At 44.5% G+C, this 15,026-nt stretch overlaps 1 protein-coding gene across 6 annotated transcripts in view; it reads right to left on the minus strand.

Moving 5' to 3' along the window:
- DPY19L1 (dpy-19 like C-mannosyltransferase 1) overlaps window positions 1-13,327 on the minus strand; it is a 103,488-nt gene extending 90,161 nt beyond the window's left edge. For 3 of the 6 annotated variants that reach the window (XM_023639505.2, XM_023639504.2, XM_023639503.2), the window contains exons 1-2: window positions 12,922-13,322; window positions 223-247 (exon numbers count right to left, since the gene is read on the minus strand). In XM_023639505.2, the coding sequence (XP_023495273.2) occupies window positions 223-247; window positions 12,922-13,219 (323 nt within the window). In that variant the 5' untranslated portion in view covers window positions 13,220-13,322. Of the gene's footprint in view, window positions 1-222; window positions 248-12,921 lie in introns of all 6 variants that reach the window. The other 3 variants (XM_070264824.1, XM_070264823.1, XM_023639502.2) reach the window with 2 other exon arrangements.
- Between the last annotated feature and the right edge of the window lie 1,699 nt (window positions 13,328-15,026).

The raw sequence follows: 15,026 nt of genomic DNA on the forward strand, positions 1-15,026 counted from the left end.
AAATATAACCTCTTTAATAATAGATCTCTTTTTTTATTAAAAAATTATATTATTCTGACCCTGATTTATCAATTAAACTATTTTTGCAGACTACTGTGTCGCATGTGATAATATACATTCATCCTTAACATACTGAAATTATTCCCTTATATATATGGGAAATAGCTTTGGTAAGTTATAAACATCCTCATAAAATACACCATAGGAGAAAAACAGTCTTACCAGTGCAACACTGCTGCGAAGGCGGCTGGAAGAAAAGAACAAATTTAAATTACTATGTCAGCATACAGAAACGCTTCCACCTTACAGAAAAGCATTCCAAAGATAAGCACCAGCACCGTGAAGTTTGGGATGTGTAAATGTTGGACTCTTAGGGATTAGGGAAAGAATACTGACTCTCTGAAAGAAGCCCCAGGTGTGCTTAAAATACCAATAGACTCGACTCTAAAGGAATTAGGCATATACTTACAATTTTCATTCACTCACTCATTCAACAAAATATATGAAGGACAATTATTTGCCAAAAAATACACAAGGTACTCTCAGATGGAAACTTCCATAAACAGAAGTGCCAGAGGAATAGAACCAACGGTGGGAGGGAACTTAGAATAAAGAAACATGGTAACCTCAGGGAACAGGACTGGGGATGAATAAAAAGAGGAACTGCCACATTTTATACAGCGCTTCAATATCTGAACTTTCATAACAAATTTGACTATTTTTTAAACAAATTTAATATGAAACAAGTAAAGAAAGAAGGAAGAGACGGAGGGGGAAAGAAAGAAAAGGTAAGAGAGAGCAAACAAGTTAATAATAAAATCAGTCTCATGAGAATCAATACTTTGCTTTCTGTCCAAGTACAAAGAACATATTAAGATGAATCCAGAAAATGCCATTCAGTTTTCCTATATCACAAGATTCCTCTTATCGCAGGCTTGATTAAATAATCACTATCTAAGGAAATGAACTATGAAAATACTGTTAGAAATAAAAACCTGCCAGCTCAGATCTTGTTGCCTTATTCTTAAAGAAGTATTTATATTTTAAAAACTTAAAAAATACATTTTGTCTAGGAGATATTAATGGTTATAAAAGACAGAGAGTTACTTTCTAGATCATTGAAACTGCAAATATTTAACTAGGTTTGTCATTTGACGTTTGTTTGTATATGGTACTTTGATCTGAAATTTTATTTTTTTCTTATTGACAAATCTACCACCCACTTCCTTTTTGGTTTCTGCCTTTAAAGACTTCATCTACCATAATAAAATTTGGGTTTTATTTTCTCAGTGATCTAACTATCATGTTCTGAGAAATCATTCTTCTCTCACTGAATGTAAAATGCTACCTTTATCATACTGAAGACTTGTCACAATTTATACTTTGGTAATACCTTTGAGATTATAATTGGGATTTCATTTCTAAATTAACTTGGGAAGAATGTACATGTTGACAATATAAACCTGTATATTCATGTTCATAAACATGGTATATGGACCATGTTCAATTATTCAACTTAGTTTTCAATTGCCCTTGAGAAAAATCCTATTAGTAAATACATAATTCATAGTTAATTCATATTTCTTATTAAGTCTTTCTTGGGAGTTTAAGATTTTTTTCCTGCTAATACCCATGAAGTCTTTTTTCATTATATTTTACTGGATATTGTTAAGGTATTTATTTTTGAAGCGTATTTATTTTGTAATATATTTATTTTTGGCTCATTTATTAAACTATTAATTCTTAATAGTTTTTTGGTTTACCATCTTCGATTCTCACATTAAATAATATTATTTAAAAATGATAATTTTGTTCCTCTTTTATAATTTTACTCTTAGTTTCTTCTTTTGACAATAATAATAAACTTCTAGAATACCGCTAAATAATTCTGATAAAAGAGGGCATCCTGGCTTCGGCTGATTTTAACAGCAATGCCTTTCACATTATGCCTTTAAATGAGACTTTGACCCTCACAATTCTGGAGGGATAAATAGGATTTCCCAAGGTCATCATCCCTCTGCTTCCTCAGAATACCACAATTTCTCAGGAGAAGGACAGAAGGTACAAAGCGGCCTTTGGTGCCTTCCTTTGATTCCTTTAATTCAATCCTTGCAGTACGCGTGTAGACAATTCTTGGGAGTTCTTGGCATTTGGATGGCACTCTTTCATAGTCTCCGGAGTTAATTCCTAATCTGCTCAATGTTTTGGATTCCTTTATTTGTTTCAATTTAGTAATAATAAAAGCCACTAACATTTGAATTTTTATTACATGCCAGGCACTTTTTAAGTGGTTTACTTGAACTAACTTAATAAATTCTTACAACTATCCTATGTGGTGTGTACAAATACTTCCCCAGGCTACAGATGAGAAATTGAGGCCCAGAGAACTTTAGTAACTTGCCCAAGGAAACAAAGTGGGTAAACAGAGAAAAGGAGGTTGGAGGCAGGACTTCTGGCCTGAGAGCCATGCACTGCACGGTCTCCTGCGGAGGATGGAGGGGGTGAGACCAAGGCTGAGGCCTCCTTACCCTAAAGGATCACTCCTCTTCCCTTTTTCAGTATTTTAAATATAAAAGGGGAAAAAAGTGGCAATTCATCTGTTGATAGTATGTTTTATAGAAACTATTAATTTTATATAAAAATGTAGAGCTATGCTTTATTCAAAATTGAAATAAATTATACATATACGTCATTTGAAAATGAAAGCCCCAGTGAAGCAGATACTGCCTTGTGAGCATATAACTTAAGCATAAAGACATAAAATGACAAAACTTCTAAAGGCACCCCCAAAGAGCTTTTCTTGCCTCTCGCCTACAGAAAAGATTATATATGATTTTCTCTAAATTTATTCCAGTGATGTCAACCCTGTCTATAGTCTTTTGGGAGTGCCACAAAATTGATAATCCCTTTTTTCCATTTAACACATATGCTATTTTTTGTCATTCTAAGATACTGAGGTAAATACAGCATGTTTTTTTAAAAATAAGAACATAAAAAAAACTTTCAAAAAATCCAAACCTATTCCGTAAGAAAAAAGTATTCAAGGAAAGGCTTGCTTTGTAATCTAATTCAAAAGATTCCAATCCAATGGCTGAGAATTTTGAATGGTTCTTATGTTTAGCTGGAAGCATATAAATTACCAACACTCTGCAACTAAATTGGACACTCCTTCCACTTTCTGATTAAGGAAATTTTGTACTAGATTATATGTTTCATTGTATCAATTTTCTGTCCTACAGGATTTGAGCCAGCCACTTCACTGAAAATTATTCTATTATTAGAATCTTGTTTAAACAAAACAGAACTAACTCCCCGAGGGTAGAAACAATGTTTTACTCAACTTTACTCTAGTACTTAGCAGGAGGCAAGGACATAGCCCAACTCAAATGTCTGCTGAATTAAAGTGTACAATTTGATATAGTTAAGGGGGGAAAGGAAATGATCCTAAATCATGTCCACATAATAAGCCTAAGTTGAATATACTTTAATGGATAGATGCACAAACACACTCATCTGCAGGTAACAGTTTTTGGTTTTGCTTTTATTTTCGCAAAAATGGAGTTCCCTTTGATTTAGTGCAAATTAGACCCCTGTCTACATGCAGCCGGCTGCCCAAGCCTCCAGTTCTTGGCCTCAAAGCCCAGCACAGCCAGGGAACTGGGGTAGAGGACAGGGAGCGAGCCAGGGGCTCCCCTGAGTGAGGTTCCCATGCTCCCTCTGACACTCGCTCCTTCTAGCCACAATTCCCAAAGCCAGTCTCATCTACCGTTCTTCCCCTCCCTCCAGATCGCCCCACCCGGGCAAGTCCAGTGTCCTCGGAAGGTGGGGAGCAGACACCCCCTGCCCCCACCCTCCTGCCTGGCCCACAGCAGTCAGCAGCAGTAAGGAGGGCGGAAGGAACGGAGAAAGAAATGGGAGTTTGCGTTCTGCGAAATCCTCAAGGGCTCCCAAACCAATTCCCTGTGGGCCCAGCCCCAAGCTCCCTGACGCCTCTCGCCTCCTCTCCCAGCCTCCTCCTGGAAGCCACCCCACACTAGCAGGTGACTCAGAAGTCCTGGGTCCCTCCCCAGACACACCCGCCCCCCTCCCCAGGATTGCTGGGAAGTAGGGCCCTGCAATCTGCATTTTTAAAGAGTTCACAGCTGAGTCTCCTGCAAACTAAAGTTCGAGACCCCCTGTCCTTCTTTCTCTCTTCCTCCTCCTCAAGCTGTAAGAGCAAAAGCTATGAAGCCAGCATGGGCTGCCTTGCCTTAGCCCCTCCATGGTAACCTGCAGGGGGCTCTCCTGCAACTGCAGCCGCGACATGTATCTCTGACCACGAATACATTTTCCCATCACGTTACATGTTCTTCCTTACACGTGTACTTCATCACCAGCGTTTGACTTAAAATTCAGAGAGCACCTTCGTAAACTCTCTCATTTGATTCTCACAACCAAGCTTCCAAGTATTTATTCCCATTTTACAAATGCTGGGCTTCCAAGCGGTACACAGCTGGCAAATGGCAAGAACTACCTGAACCCAAGGGTTCTGATTCCAAACCTCAGTTTCTTTCCTCCATGACAGAGCTGCCTCCTTTCCCACTTGTGGGCATTTGGTGGCCTCATCTTGTAACATATTTATACGAGAAATATATTTTAAGTCCAAAATGACTTGCAAAATTTAAAAATGCAACTTATTCCTAAATTGAGGTTAATCCATACTTAAAGCATTCTAAAGAGTTTTAGCCTCCCTAACCCTCAAGTGACAAAATGACATAAAAAAGAGGTTAAGGATGCTCCATAAATCTTTTGGACAAGGTTTCCAAATAAACCTTGACAAGTTCTATCTCGACCCCTTCCTAATATTACTAACCATTTCTTATTGTTCTCAAGGGTCCCATCAGAGTTTAAGTTTGTTTCCAGAAGCTGAAGTGACCAGTAGATAATGTCCCCGTTCCACATCAACAATTCATCCTGGAGAACACAGTCAATTTCCAAATGTACAGATCTAAGCATCTCCTCCTCTGTTTGAAAAGTCCCATGACTTCCCACAGCTCACACCACGGAGCCCACACTCTATTTCCAGCTAATCCCCACCACACACCCTTCATGCTGGCTGCACTGGGCGACCATCCCCTAAGGTACCAAGTGCTTTAACGATGGCATGCCTTTGCTCCTGCCTGAAAACTCCTAACTCGTCCTTCAGAGTCAAAGGAATTCAAATGTGGCATTTTGTGAAGCCCGTCCTGCCACCTTAGCTATAACACTTTTATTACGGCACCTAAATAGCTAGTCATACACACAATAATTTTCTCTGCCAGAATGCAAAGGCCTTGAGGCTGAGCTTGTGTTTAATTCACCTTAACATCTACATCTCCTAGCATTGTGCCCACTACCTCACCGGGTTGAAGCGTTAAATGACTATCACCAGGTAAGAGAAATTATAGGATGTACTCAATAAAACAAAAACTTAAACACCTAAAGACAATGTCTAAGCACTTCAAACTGCTCAAAGACTTCCCATTACATGAAAAATTATATATTACAATAAAATTAATACATTAAAAAAGAAATCATATTTCTATAGTACCTGAAATGGAACAAATCCCAGTTTCTGTGTAGTGAACTAACGAGTGAAAAGACATTCATTAGTTTGGGAAAGAGAAAACCATCATGGATACCACAAGCTCAGCTCCTTCCTTCTTCCTAGCACCTAGATTTTTGTGTGTTATGAGTGCTTTACAGTCAACAAGTATCTACATGCTTACCACATGCACAACACATTTTCCTAGAAACCAAGAACAACGTTAAAAAAATGTTAGCCAACATCTGTGCTCTTAAAGATAAAATCTTGGAGAGATAAGACTTAGATACATAAAATAATGAGAGAAGACATTAGGCACTCAAGCAAATGGCACAAAGTCTACGAACTGTAAGAAATCTGAGAAGGCAGACCAGTGATGAACTTCTCAGGGCAGGGTTTACTAAAGTGGGATGGGGGAGGGGCAGGGGGGGTGTGGAGTCTCAAACATGATTACAACTTCTGTGAGGATTTATCGTGGGTAGCCAGAAAAGAAGACAGCTACAATAAAGCTGGATGTGGATTTCCATCCAACAGGACAAAAGAATTCCCATTACTAATACTGATGGTACAGAACACAAATGATAATGACAATAATGAAATAACATTTATTGAGGGCCCGCTCACTCTATAGAGAGTATGTCAGGCTCTCAGAGCTCCAGGAACACCAGGAAGGGAGTCTGGCAGAACTTTCCAAGCAGTGGGGCCTGCAGTGCCAAGAATGCGAGTGCCAGAGTCCTGAAGGCCAGTAACCTCCAGGCTTTGAAGAGATCATTTATCCCCCGAGCCCATGCCACACAAATATTATCATTTTATACACGTGCCGCGATGTGAAAAAAGCTGGGAAGCACTGAGGTAATCACTAAAGAAACAAAGCAAGTTTCAGAGAGAACATCATAACGCAGCAATAGAGAGCCACAGTAGTCTAAACCCTGTTATTGCATTAGAATCATCAGGGGCACTAAAGAAAACAGAGATACTGGAGTATTCATCCAAGCCCTACATCTGAAACTCCAGGGATGTTTTTTTATCACAAGTGATTCTGACGTACAAGGTTAATTATCACTAGTACAGAAATGACTGGAACAAAATCTAGGTAGTTGCACAAAATTTAACGTGAGAACTAGGTCCTTTGTATTCCAAGTGTCCTCCAGCAGTAACTGTATCACCTGAGAGCTTGCTAGAAATGCAGATTCTCAGGCCCCATCCCAGACGCCCTGACTCCAAACCTGTATTTTAACACGACCCCTCAGGTGACTTACAAACACATTTAAGGGCAATGTCTCAACACTGACAGCACCCTGGAATCACCTGGGAGCTCTGAACATTGCTTGGTCTGGCACTGGGGAGATTCTAACGTGCAACCAGGGTTGAGAACACTGATCTAGGAGGAGCCTGTTAAGATTGCCTTCCTCGGCCCCACCCTCAGAGATCTCAATTCAACACATCTCACTTGGGGCTTGGAAATCTACATTTTTAACAATTTTTATTAGGAAAAAGCAAATATAAACTCAAACCATACTCCAAAGGAGAAACTGTCAAGATCCTGACAGCTGAAAACAGTGATTAAGACAGGGAAAGAATTAAAATTAAAAATCACATTCTTTTTACCTTCCCTGATAAGAAAGTCATTCTTAGGAAATATTGTTTTGATTCTAAATGACTTATAAGGAATTTAGCCTGAGTCTCATTTTCACCAAATGTGAAATGAGGGGTTTTTACTTCCTTCTCTCTCTTCCTAGCGCTTAACGACCTTGTACAGCAACAACTGTCACCTCTAATAACTTGGGACTTCACACTCTCCGAGGTGCCTCCGTGGTTATTTTGTTTGCGTTTTGATCTTCCTACTCGCCAAACAAAAAGTCTCTCGGTAGGTTGGGCCTTTTAATTGTTGACAGATGTTCTTGACAAGCCAAGAGACCTTGACTTCAATCCCAAACTTCACCCAGCGAACTCACTAACAACGTCAGGCCACTCGCCTGGCCTACTTTAGCTTCCTCATATGTAGAATTCCAGGAGGTAACCTTTAAGTTCTACATTTTTATGAAATTTCCATGGAGATCAAAGGTGAGAAGAGAGTGAGAAATAAGGTCTGTTTTAAAAAAAAAAAAACTTGAACATCTCACAAATGTCTCAAAGGTCACATGTCCAAGATAGGATTCTTGATATTTTCCCTCAAACCTGTCCCCTCACCCACACCCCTAGTCTTCACCATCTCCATGAATGCCACCCTCATTTTCCCAGTTACAGCAGCCAAAAACCCACCGTTCTTCCTTTTCCTTCAACCTAAGCCCAATTCACCAGCAAGTCCTACCATTTCTATCTCCAAAATAAATCTCGAATCCACCCCTTCATCAAAGCCAACAATTCCCTTGCTGGATGCCTGCCAGAGCCTCCTCAGTGGTCTCTCTCCACTCCTGTCCTTGCACTGCCACAACCCATTTTCCCCAAAGCAGATTTCTCAAAATAAAAATTAAATCACCTCACTCTCCTGTCCAACACTCCTCAATGGCTTCCCATCGCACTAGGAATAAAACGGAAGCTCCTTATGGAGCTCTGGTTGTGCTCATCTCACACTGATGCTCCGCCACCCTCTCTCCTTTCAGCACACCGAGCTCCGCTCTGCCTTAGCACCTGCTGGAGGCTCCATGCACAATGCCCTTCCTCTCTTCCTCTATACAGTGTGAATCTTCTTGCCTGCGGGGCTCGGCTTTAAGGCTACCTCCCAGAAGCCTTTCCTGACCCTCTTTAAAGTGGGTATTCCCTGTTTTTTTCTATCTCAGTCACTGTTTTCTTTCCTCCACTGCAGTTACTGCAATGTGCAATTATTTTTATTTGCTCCCCCCCCCCCCCCCGCCAGCCCCTGCCCCACCTTCTAGAACGGACGGTCAATGGAGGCAGCTATCTTGTTCTCCAACAAATAGAACCTGGCATAACAGGCATTCAATAATTGAGAAATGTAAATGAAGCTACTTTTATTTTACATATATTATCTTATTAACTCTTTGCCATAACCAGGTGAAGCATTTATTATCCCCATTTTAAAGATAAAGCAACTAAGAGCCAGAAATATTAAGAGATCTATAGCTTTCAAGTGCAGAAACAGGATTCAAATGCAGGTCAGCACTGAGATGCCTATGGTACTTCAGACGCCACACTGCCTCCTACCCATCCCAGCTTCCAACACCTCGACCCGACCCTCTGCCTACACCCAGTTTCTTACCCCTTCTGCCCCTAAGATGTCATGTGTTTCCCATTATATAGGCTTCCCAGTACTCATAAGTTGTAGATAATAAAAGCAGTGGCAATTTTGCCTCCCCAGGGACATCTGCCACTATTTGGAGACATTTTGTTTGTCACAACTGGGGAGGTGCTACTGGAAGCTAATAGGTAGAGGCCAGGGATGCTGCTAAATATCCCACAATGCACAGGACACTACCCCCAAAGACTTATTTGACCCAAAATGTCATAGTGCTGAGACTGAGAAGCCTTGCCAATAAAGAACCAGCTTAGAGCAGGGGTGCAGTTGCCACTGACCACAGGAACCAGGCAGGTAATGTAAATGAGTCATATAGGACAGATGTAAGGGGAAAAAAACAGTAGTTTTTATCATCTATCTTTTCCATATTCAGGTTACATTTTTTATTATGTTTTGTAAGCAGCATCTTACACTATAGTTTTTCACCACAGGCATGCCTTGCTCACATGTTTAACATGTATATTCTTCACTTCCACGAAGGCAAGTACCCCTTCCATTTTTCCTTGAAACACAGAGCCCTCTCCAGCTATTCCTGTCTTCCCTCTTTTGATAAGGAACGTGGGCATAAGAAACATGTCACTCTTCTCTCAGCTGTAATTAAAATACAGCCGTATCCGATGATAAATGGCAACTCACAGCCCCAGTTTTGGGAAAACAATAGAGACTAGGAGAAAATCTGGCAAACTGAACTGTGTCCCCATTTAAAAGAGGGGAAGAGGTAAATTATAATACCGGGGGATTGCTGCCATGCAGGAACGTCAGCTCAGTGATGCCAGTCTGCTTCTGCGGAGAGGTACGACATCAGACTTTGAAACCACTGATGCTTCCCTCCACCTCACCCCACTCCCGGATTCTGATTCAACTGCTCTGATGTATGGCTTGGCTATGGGAATTGTTTAAGCTCCCAGGTGACTCTAGTATACAGCCAAGACTGAGAACCAGCAGTCTAGTCCAGGTCTCCCACTTTCACACGTGTACAAACGGAGGCTTAGAGAAGCTAAGTGCTCTGCTCGGGCACCCAACTGGTTTGAAACAGGTATAGAAGTAGAAACAGTTCTTCTAAGGCAGTGTTTTCAAATTGCGGGTCATAACACTAGATCATGAAATCAATGTCATGATTTAGAAACAGCATTTTTTTAAAAGGACAGAATAGTAAAATCAGAGTGCATTGTACCTTATAGAGATAAGTGTTATTACACGATTCTTTGTTTTAAATATATGCACATATGTGCTGGTTAATCCCATATGCCTTTTCAAATCATTCTCCTCCCTTCTCTGCTTTGTTACCAGCCCCAGGAGGATGACCCTACAGAATGATTCAGCTGGGCCCCTTGCCTGAGAGTTTCCAGTTGGTCAGCCAGTAAGAGGCACCAGCTGGAGATGAGGATGGGAGGAGTGTGTGGGGTCGCTCTCATTCTCCTGCAGAGCCAGAGATGGCAGCACCTTCTCATTGTTGACAGGCCCTGCGTGCTTCAATGTCCTTTGTGGGTTCCTTAAACATGCTCACACTTTTGAAAACAAGTCCACTTATTAAATCTATTTCCTGCCAGGACACTGACATACATAAATAGATCAACAGACAGACAGACATGTGCCTAAATGTACTGGACTGCATTTTCAGAAGTGTGAGCAGATGTAACACAAATCGTATTGCTTACTGTGGGCTGTGGTCAAAAAAGCTGGAGAAACACTGCCTCCCCTGGCTGATACAGGGAGCTACTGGGTTGAAACTTCTAAAAATAAACATTTTAAGAACAATTCTTTATGACTGTTACCATTAAATAATAAATAATGTCCAAAAATAAGAAAAGCATATATGTTTATTAAAATGGATTTTTTAACAGTGCTTAACCCTGCCCAACAGCAGAAAAGGCCACTTTGGTAGATTAGCACATATGGAGGAGATGAGAGAAACTGAACTAGGGACCCTTACTCAGTGTCTTAACTCTTAAAAATTTGTGCTTCTACCAGGGAGCCTCAAGGTGTAGTTTCTTCCTAAACATAAAAGAAGCAATTTTTGTCATAGTAACGTCCCATACTAAAAAACTGTACAGTGTCAGCTCAACTGTCACCCATTCTGGGAATAAGTGGGGAAGAAGACAGGAAATGAGTCAGCTTTCAAAAATGTCTAAACTCTGATCCTCTTTGCAGGCCCAAGCATATGGGGCCAAAGAAAGAACCAAACATCCCAGGTTCAATCATTCTCCAGAATTCTCTCTCAAGCTGCCCCACAGCTTCCTGTAGATGATTAGCGAGGACACAAAGTCTTCTAGACCTTAGTCTGGTCATCGAACATCCATACATCTGATGGCCAGCTACACCCAAGAACATGGGACAGCTCCTTCATTGTACCTCCTTCCAATGCCCAACAAGGTAAGTCAAGTAAAGTAACACAGTCTTATATTAACACAAAACTGTATTTAGCTATGAGCACTACTAAATTCAAATATAAGCCATCCAATATAAGAAGATTCAACGGAAATGCAATTACAAGAAAATACACATGCACAAAAGAAAATGCAATAGATATTATTCTGTGATTGGTTACTATAACCTCCCTGAAGAAGTGATGCCATTCCATATTGCACCACAAAGTGGTGAATGTTGATATTAACCATTCAAGAAGAATGCCACTTCCTTCTGTCACCAGACCTCAAATCAGTATTACGCATGTGCTTTTATAACAACTAAAACTTGTTAAATGCTTTAGATGCAAAGTGCCTTCCCATATATTACCCACGCCTTCTAGTTCTGCTCCTCAGGACATGCCCAGGGAGTAAGTAGGACAGGTGACAATCCCACATCACAGAGAAGGAAAGGTCTGCAAAGGAAATAATTTGAAACTGAAACCCAACTGAACCACTGTGCACTGGAGCTGGAGCCCATCTCATCGCCTGTCCCATGCTGCCTCCCCAAGGTGAACTTCTCCAACCTGTACACCAGCAGCGCTTGTCAAGCTCACCACTGCAAAAAGGAGGAATGTACTGAAAAGACAGAATTACTCTACACTTAAGTCTACCAAATAAAAAAAAAAAACAGTACCCCCATAACAGTATCAACCTTTCGAGCCCACTAAAAAACACACACACACACACACACGCACACACAGTGATGACTCTGGCTTTTTATGATTGAGTGGCTTCTAGTGGTGGCTGTGATCTCAGGGGACGCCGATTTGCTGCGCTCTATTCCTCGGCCTATACTGAACTCCAAATTCTTTTGGGTCACTACGGGAATCTGAAGACATAAGAAGAGATAAATCACCGATAGTTAAATAATTCAGTAACCAAAGCCTATTAACGGCATTATATAGGAAACGCAATGTTATAGAATTTTACTGGCTGACTTAGAAAAATCAGGCCTGTTATCCAAACTGCTATAACTTGCCTTATCAGAATGTCAATCAGAAAACAAAGGAAACCTCAAGTCGGGCCACAGCCTATGAATGTTTCAACTTTATTTTTTTCAGCACATTGTTACACAGCATCCATTCGGTGCATGGCCGCGGGAGAGGAGGGGAGCCCTCCCCATCCCACGTTCCCAGGTCAGCAGAGGGGATTAAGGCTCGGGCGCCCGGAACACCACACAACCTGGAAAGTGATGTGCCGAGGGGAATCACAAAGTGCCACCGGCGGTGTTTGCGGCCAAGAAGAAAAAAGCACGCTAAAATTTAATTGTAAGTTTAGCAACTTTCTAAGACAGGGAAAGTGCTTTGCTTTGAGCTCAACGGAATCGCTTCCAACCCGAAACAAACCATCCTCCCGGGCAGGGGCCGAGATAACGGGCAGGCGGCCGGTCGGCGCCAATCAGCAGCGCCCCAGTGTCGTTAGCGCAGACCTGCCAGCCCGCGGCCAGGCCGGGCAGCTGTTGATCTCGGGGCCATTTTTTTAAAGCAGAGTCAGAGCGCGGGTAGGAAGGGCGCGAGGAAGGCTGAGCCCGGGGAGGGGGAGGGGAGGAGGGAAGGACGTCCCAGAAAAAGTCGGAGAGGGCTGCAAACTGGCGGAGCCCGGCCGGCGGGGCTCGGGGCGCGGGAGGGGAACGGAGGGGGAGGGCCCGCGCCTCAAAGTTCCGCGTCCGGCGGCCGCGCGCCGGGGCTGCTCACCTAGCAGGAGCGTGGTCCAGGTCCGGCCGCGCCCCGCGCGCCGCAGGCCCAGCGCCCCGCGCAGCCCGGCCGCCAGGCGCCCCCCGAGGCCGCCCCGGGCGGGCGGCGCGGCGGACTCGGCGCGGGGCCCCTTCCTGCCCGCGGCGCCCTTGCGCCCGGGGGACGGGGGCGCGCGCTCGGGCCCGGGCTCCCCGGCGCCGGCGTCGGGCGCCCCCCTCAGCGGCGACTGCGAGGCGCGGGGCGGCTGGGGCGGCTTGGGGGCCGCCTCCCGGTGCTTGTTCCGCGCCTGCAGGACCATCTTGGCATAGTCGCGACCGCTCGCTGCGCGCGCCCGGACGGCGGCCGGCGAACGCGGACTGGCGGGGCGGCCCGGGCGCCGCTCACTCTCCGGCGGGCGGGCGGGCGGGCGGGCCGGTCCCTCCCCGCGGGCCGGGAGGCGGAGAGAGCTGCAAGGCCGGGCGGCGGCTGCCTGTCTGGCGGTGCGGCCGGGAGGCGGCGCCGGACTCGCGCGCCCGCCGCCGTTGCCGCCGCTCCGGTTGTCACGGCGACCGCGGAACGCCGGGGGGCGGAGGCGGGGACACCCTGTGAGCGGCGGCGGCCCCGCCCCCGCCGCCCCTCCGCGCCGGACGCGCGCTCCCGAGCACTCAGCGCGCACGCGCGGACTGACGGCGCGGGTGGGGCCGCCCCCACCGCTGCCCCGCGACCCCGGCCCTGCTCCTGGCCAGCACCGGGGTTCGGCGGGGGCGGGAGTGGGGGCCGCCTTCCGGGAGCGGCCGCCCCTCCCTCTGGGAGTGGCTGGGAAGAGAAAGAGGCCCTCTCCCGGCGGGGGCCGCTGGTCCAAGTTTGGGACCCGATTAAGGTTACGCGTGCAGCCCGGTGAAGCCCGCGTGGCCCCGGCGGCGCGGCGCGGGGGCGTGTGCACCGGGAGGAGGCGCTGGGGAACGACCACGGGGGGGCGCTGTGCGCGCGCTCTGGAGCCTCGGTGGCTCCGCCGCTGGAAGGCTGGAAGGCGAGCGGACCAGAGTGAAGCGCCGTCTCACCTTTACTCCACTAAGTGTAACCTCGCAATTTAGAACATTGCCGTGTGCAGCTCCCTCGTTCACGGATGCGACGGACAGTGCAACTCGACCTGAAATAGCAGCAGAGTGTCTCGCGGTAGCCGGTAAGGGTCGAGGCACAAGTGTGTGCCTGATAGTAAAAGGGTGAACTGAAAACCAGGGTAGTAGCCCAGGCGGAAGGTGATAAAATTGAACGGTCCGAGGAGGAAAGATTATCAGTACGTATGTTCTGTTAATTTCACGTGATGTAGCCTTGCGGCTTAAAAGAAAGCAAGCAGGAAAACTTCATTTGCTGATAAATACGAAACTTTAGTCAAAAGGTATTTTCTTTCACACAGCAGCAGAATGCATGAGTAAAAGAAACCCAGGAAGGTTAGGAAAACCGGACCGCTCCCAGTTATCCTTCCTGTCCTCCACCCCGCGTTCTTTGCACAAAAGCCTACAGCCTCGTGGATGACAACTGAGACGCTCCTTTCTTGCGGCGTCCAGGGGGCTTGTTCCAAAGAGTTGTCCCTAAGTCCCAATTTTGTAAATCAAGCCACACCGCTCTGATAATTGTCTCCATGGTAATTCCAGGGGCTTCCCGTGACTATAGATCCTCAGCTAAGTTTCTCTGCCTGGCGATTTCTTTATTAAGGAAGTTAATGCTGGCATTCGTTCACTGTTACGCCTTTTCAACAGACAATGAACTCTTTTGTAAAGGGAAAATGTTTTTCCGAGCTAACTAATAATCCCTCATACTCTGTATATTTTGTGAGTTTGGATTTTCAGATGTCGTCATTGGAGCAGAGAACACCTATTTTTAGACACTTAAAAAAAAATGATTGAAAGTCCTATCACGGAATGCTTGGATTTTGAAACCATGTGTCAGATGGATCCAGGGTTACCCTCTTGGATTAATTTGGAAGTTATTCCCATTATATACCCAATATATTCCTAATATTTACCCATTAGAATAAAAGAAGCCTAATTCAATGTCTGTTAAAGGTGACACAAATAATTTGTTGACTGATTTTTTTTTAAATGGTTAGAAAAACACAGGGGAAA

This window comes from Equus caballus, chromosome 4, assembly GCF_041296265.1.
Source record: "Equus caballus isolate H_3958 breed thoroughbred chromosome 4, TB-T2T, whole genome shotgun sequence".
Lineage (NCBI taxonomy): Eukaryota > Metazoa > Chordata > Mammalia > Perissodactyla > Equidae > Equus > Equus caballus.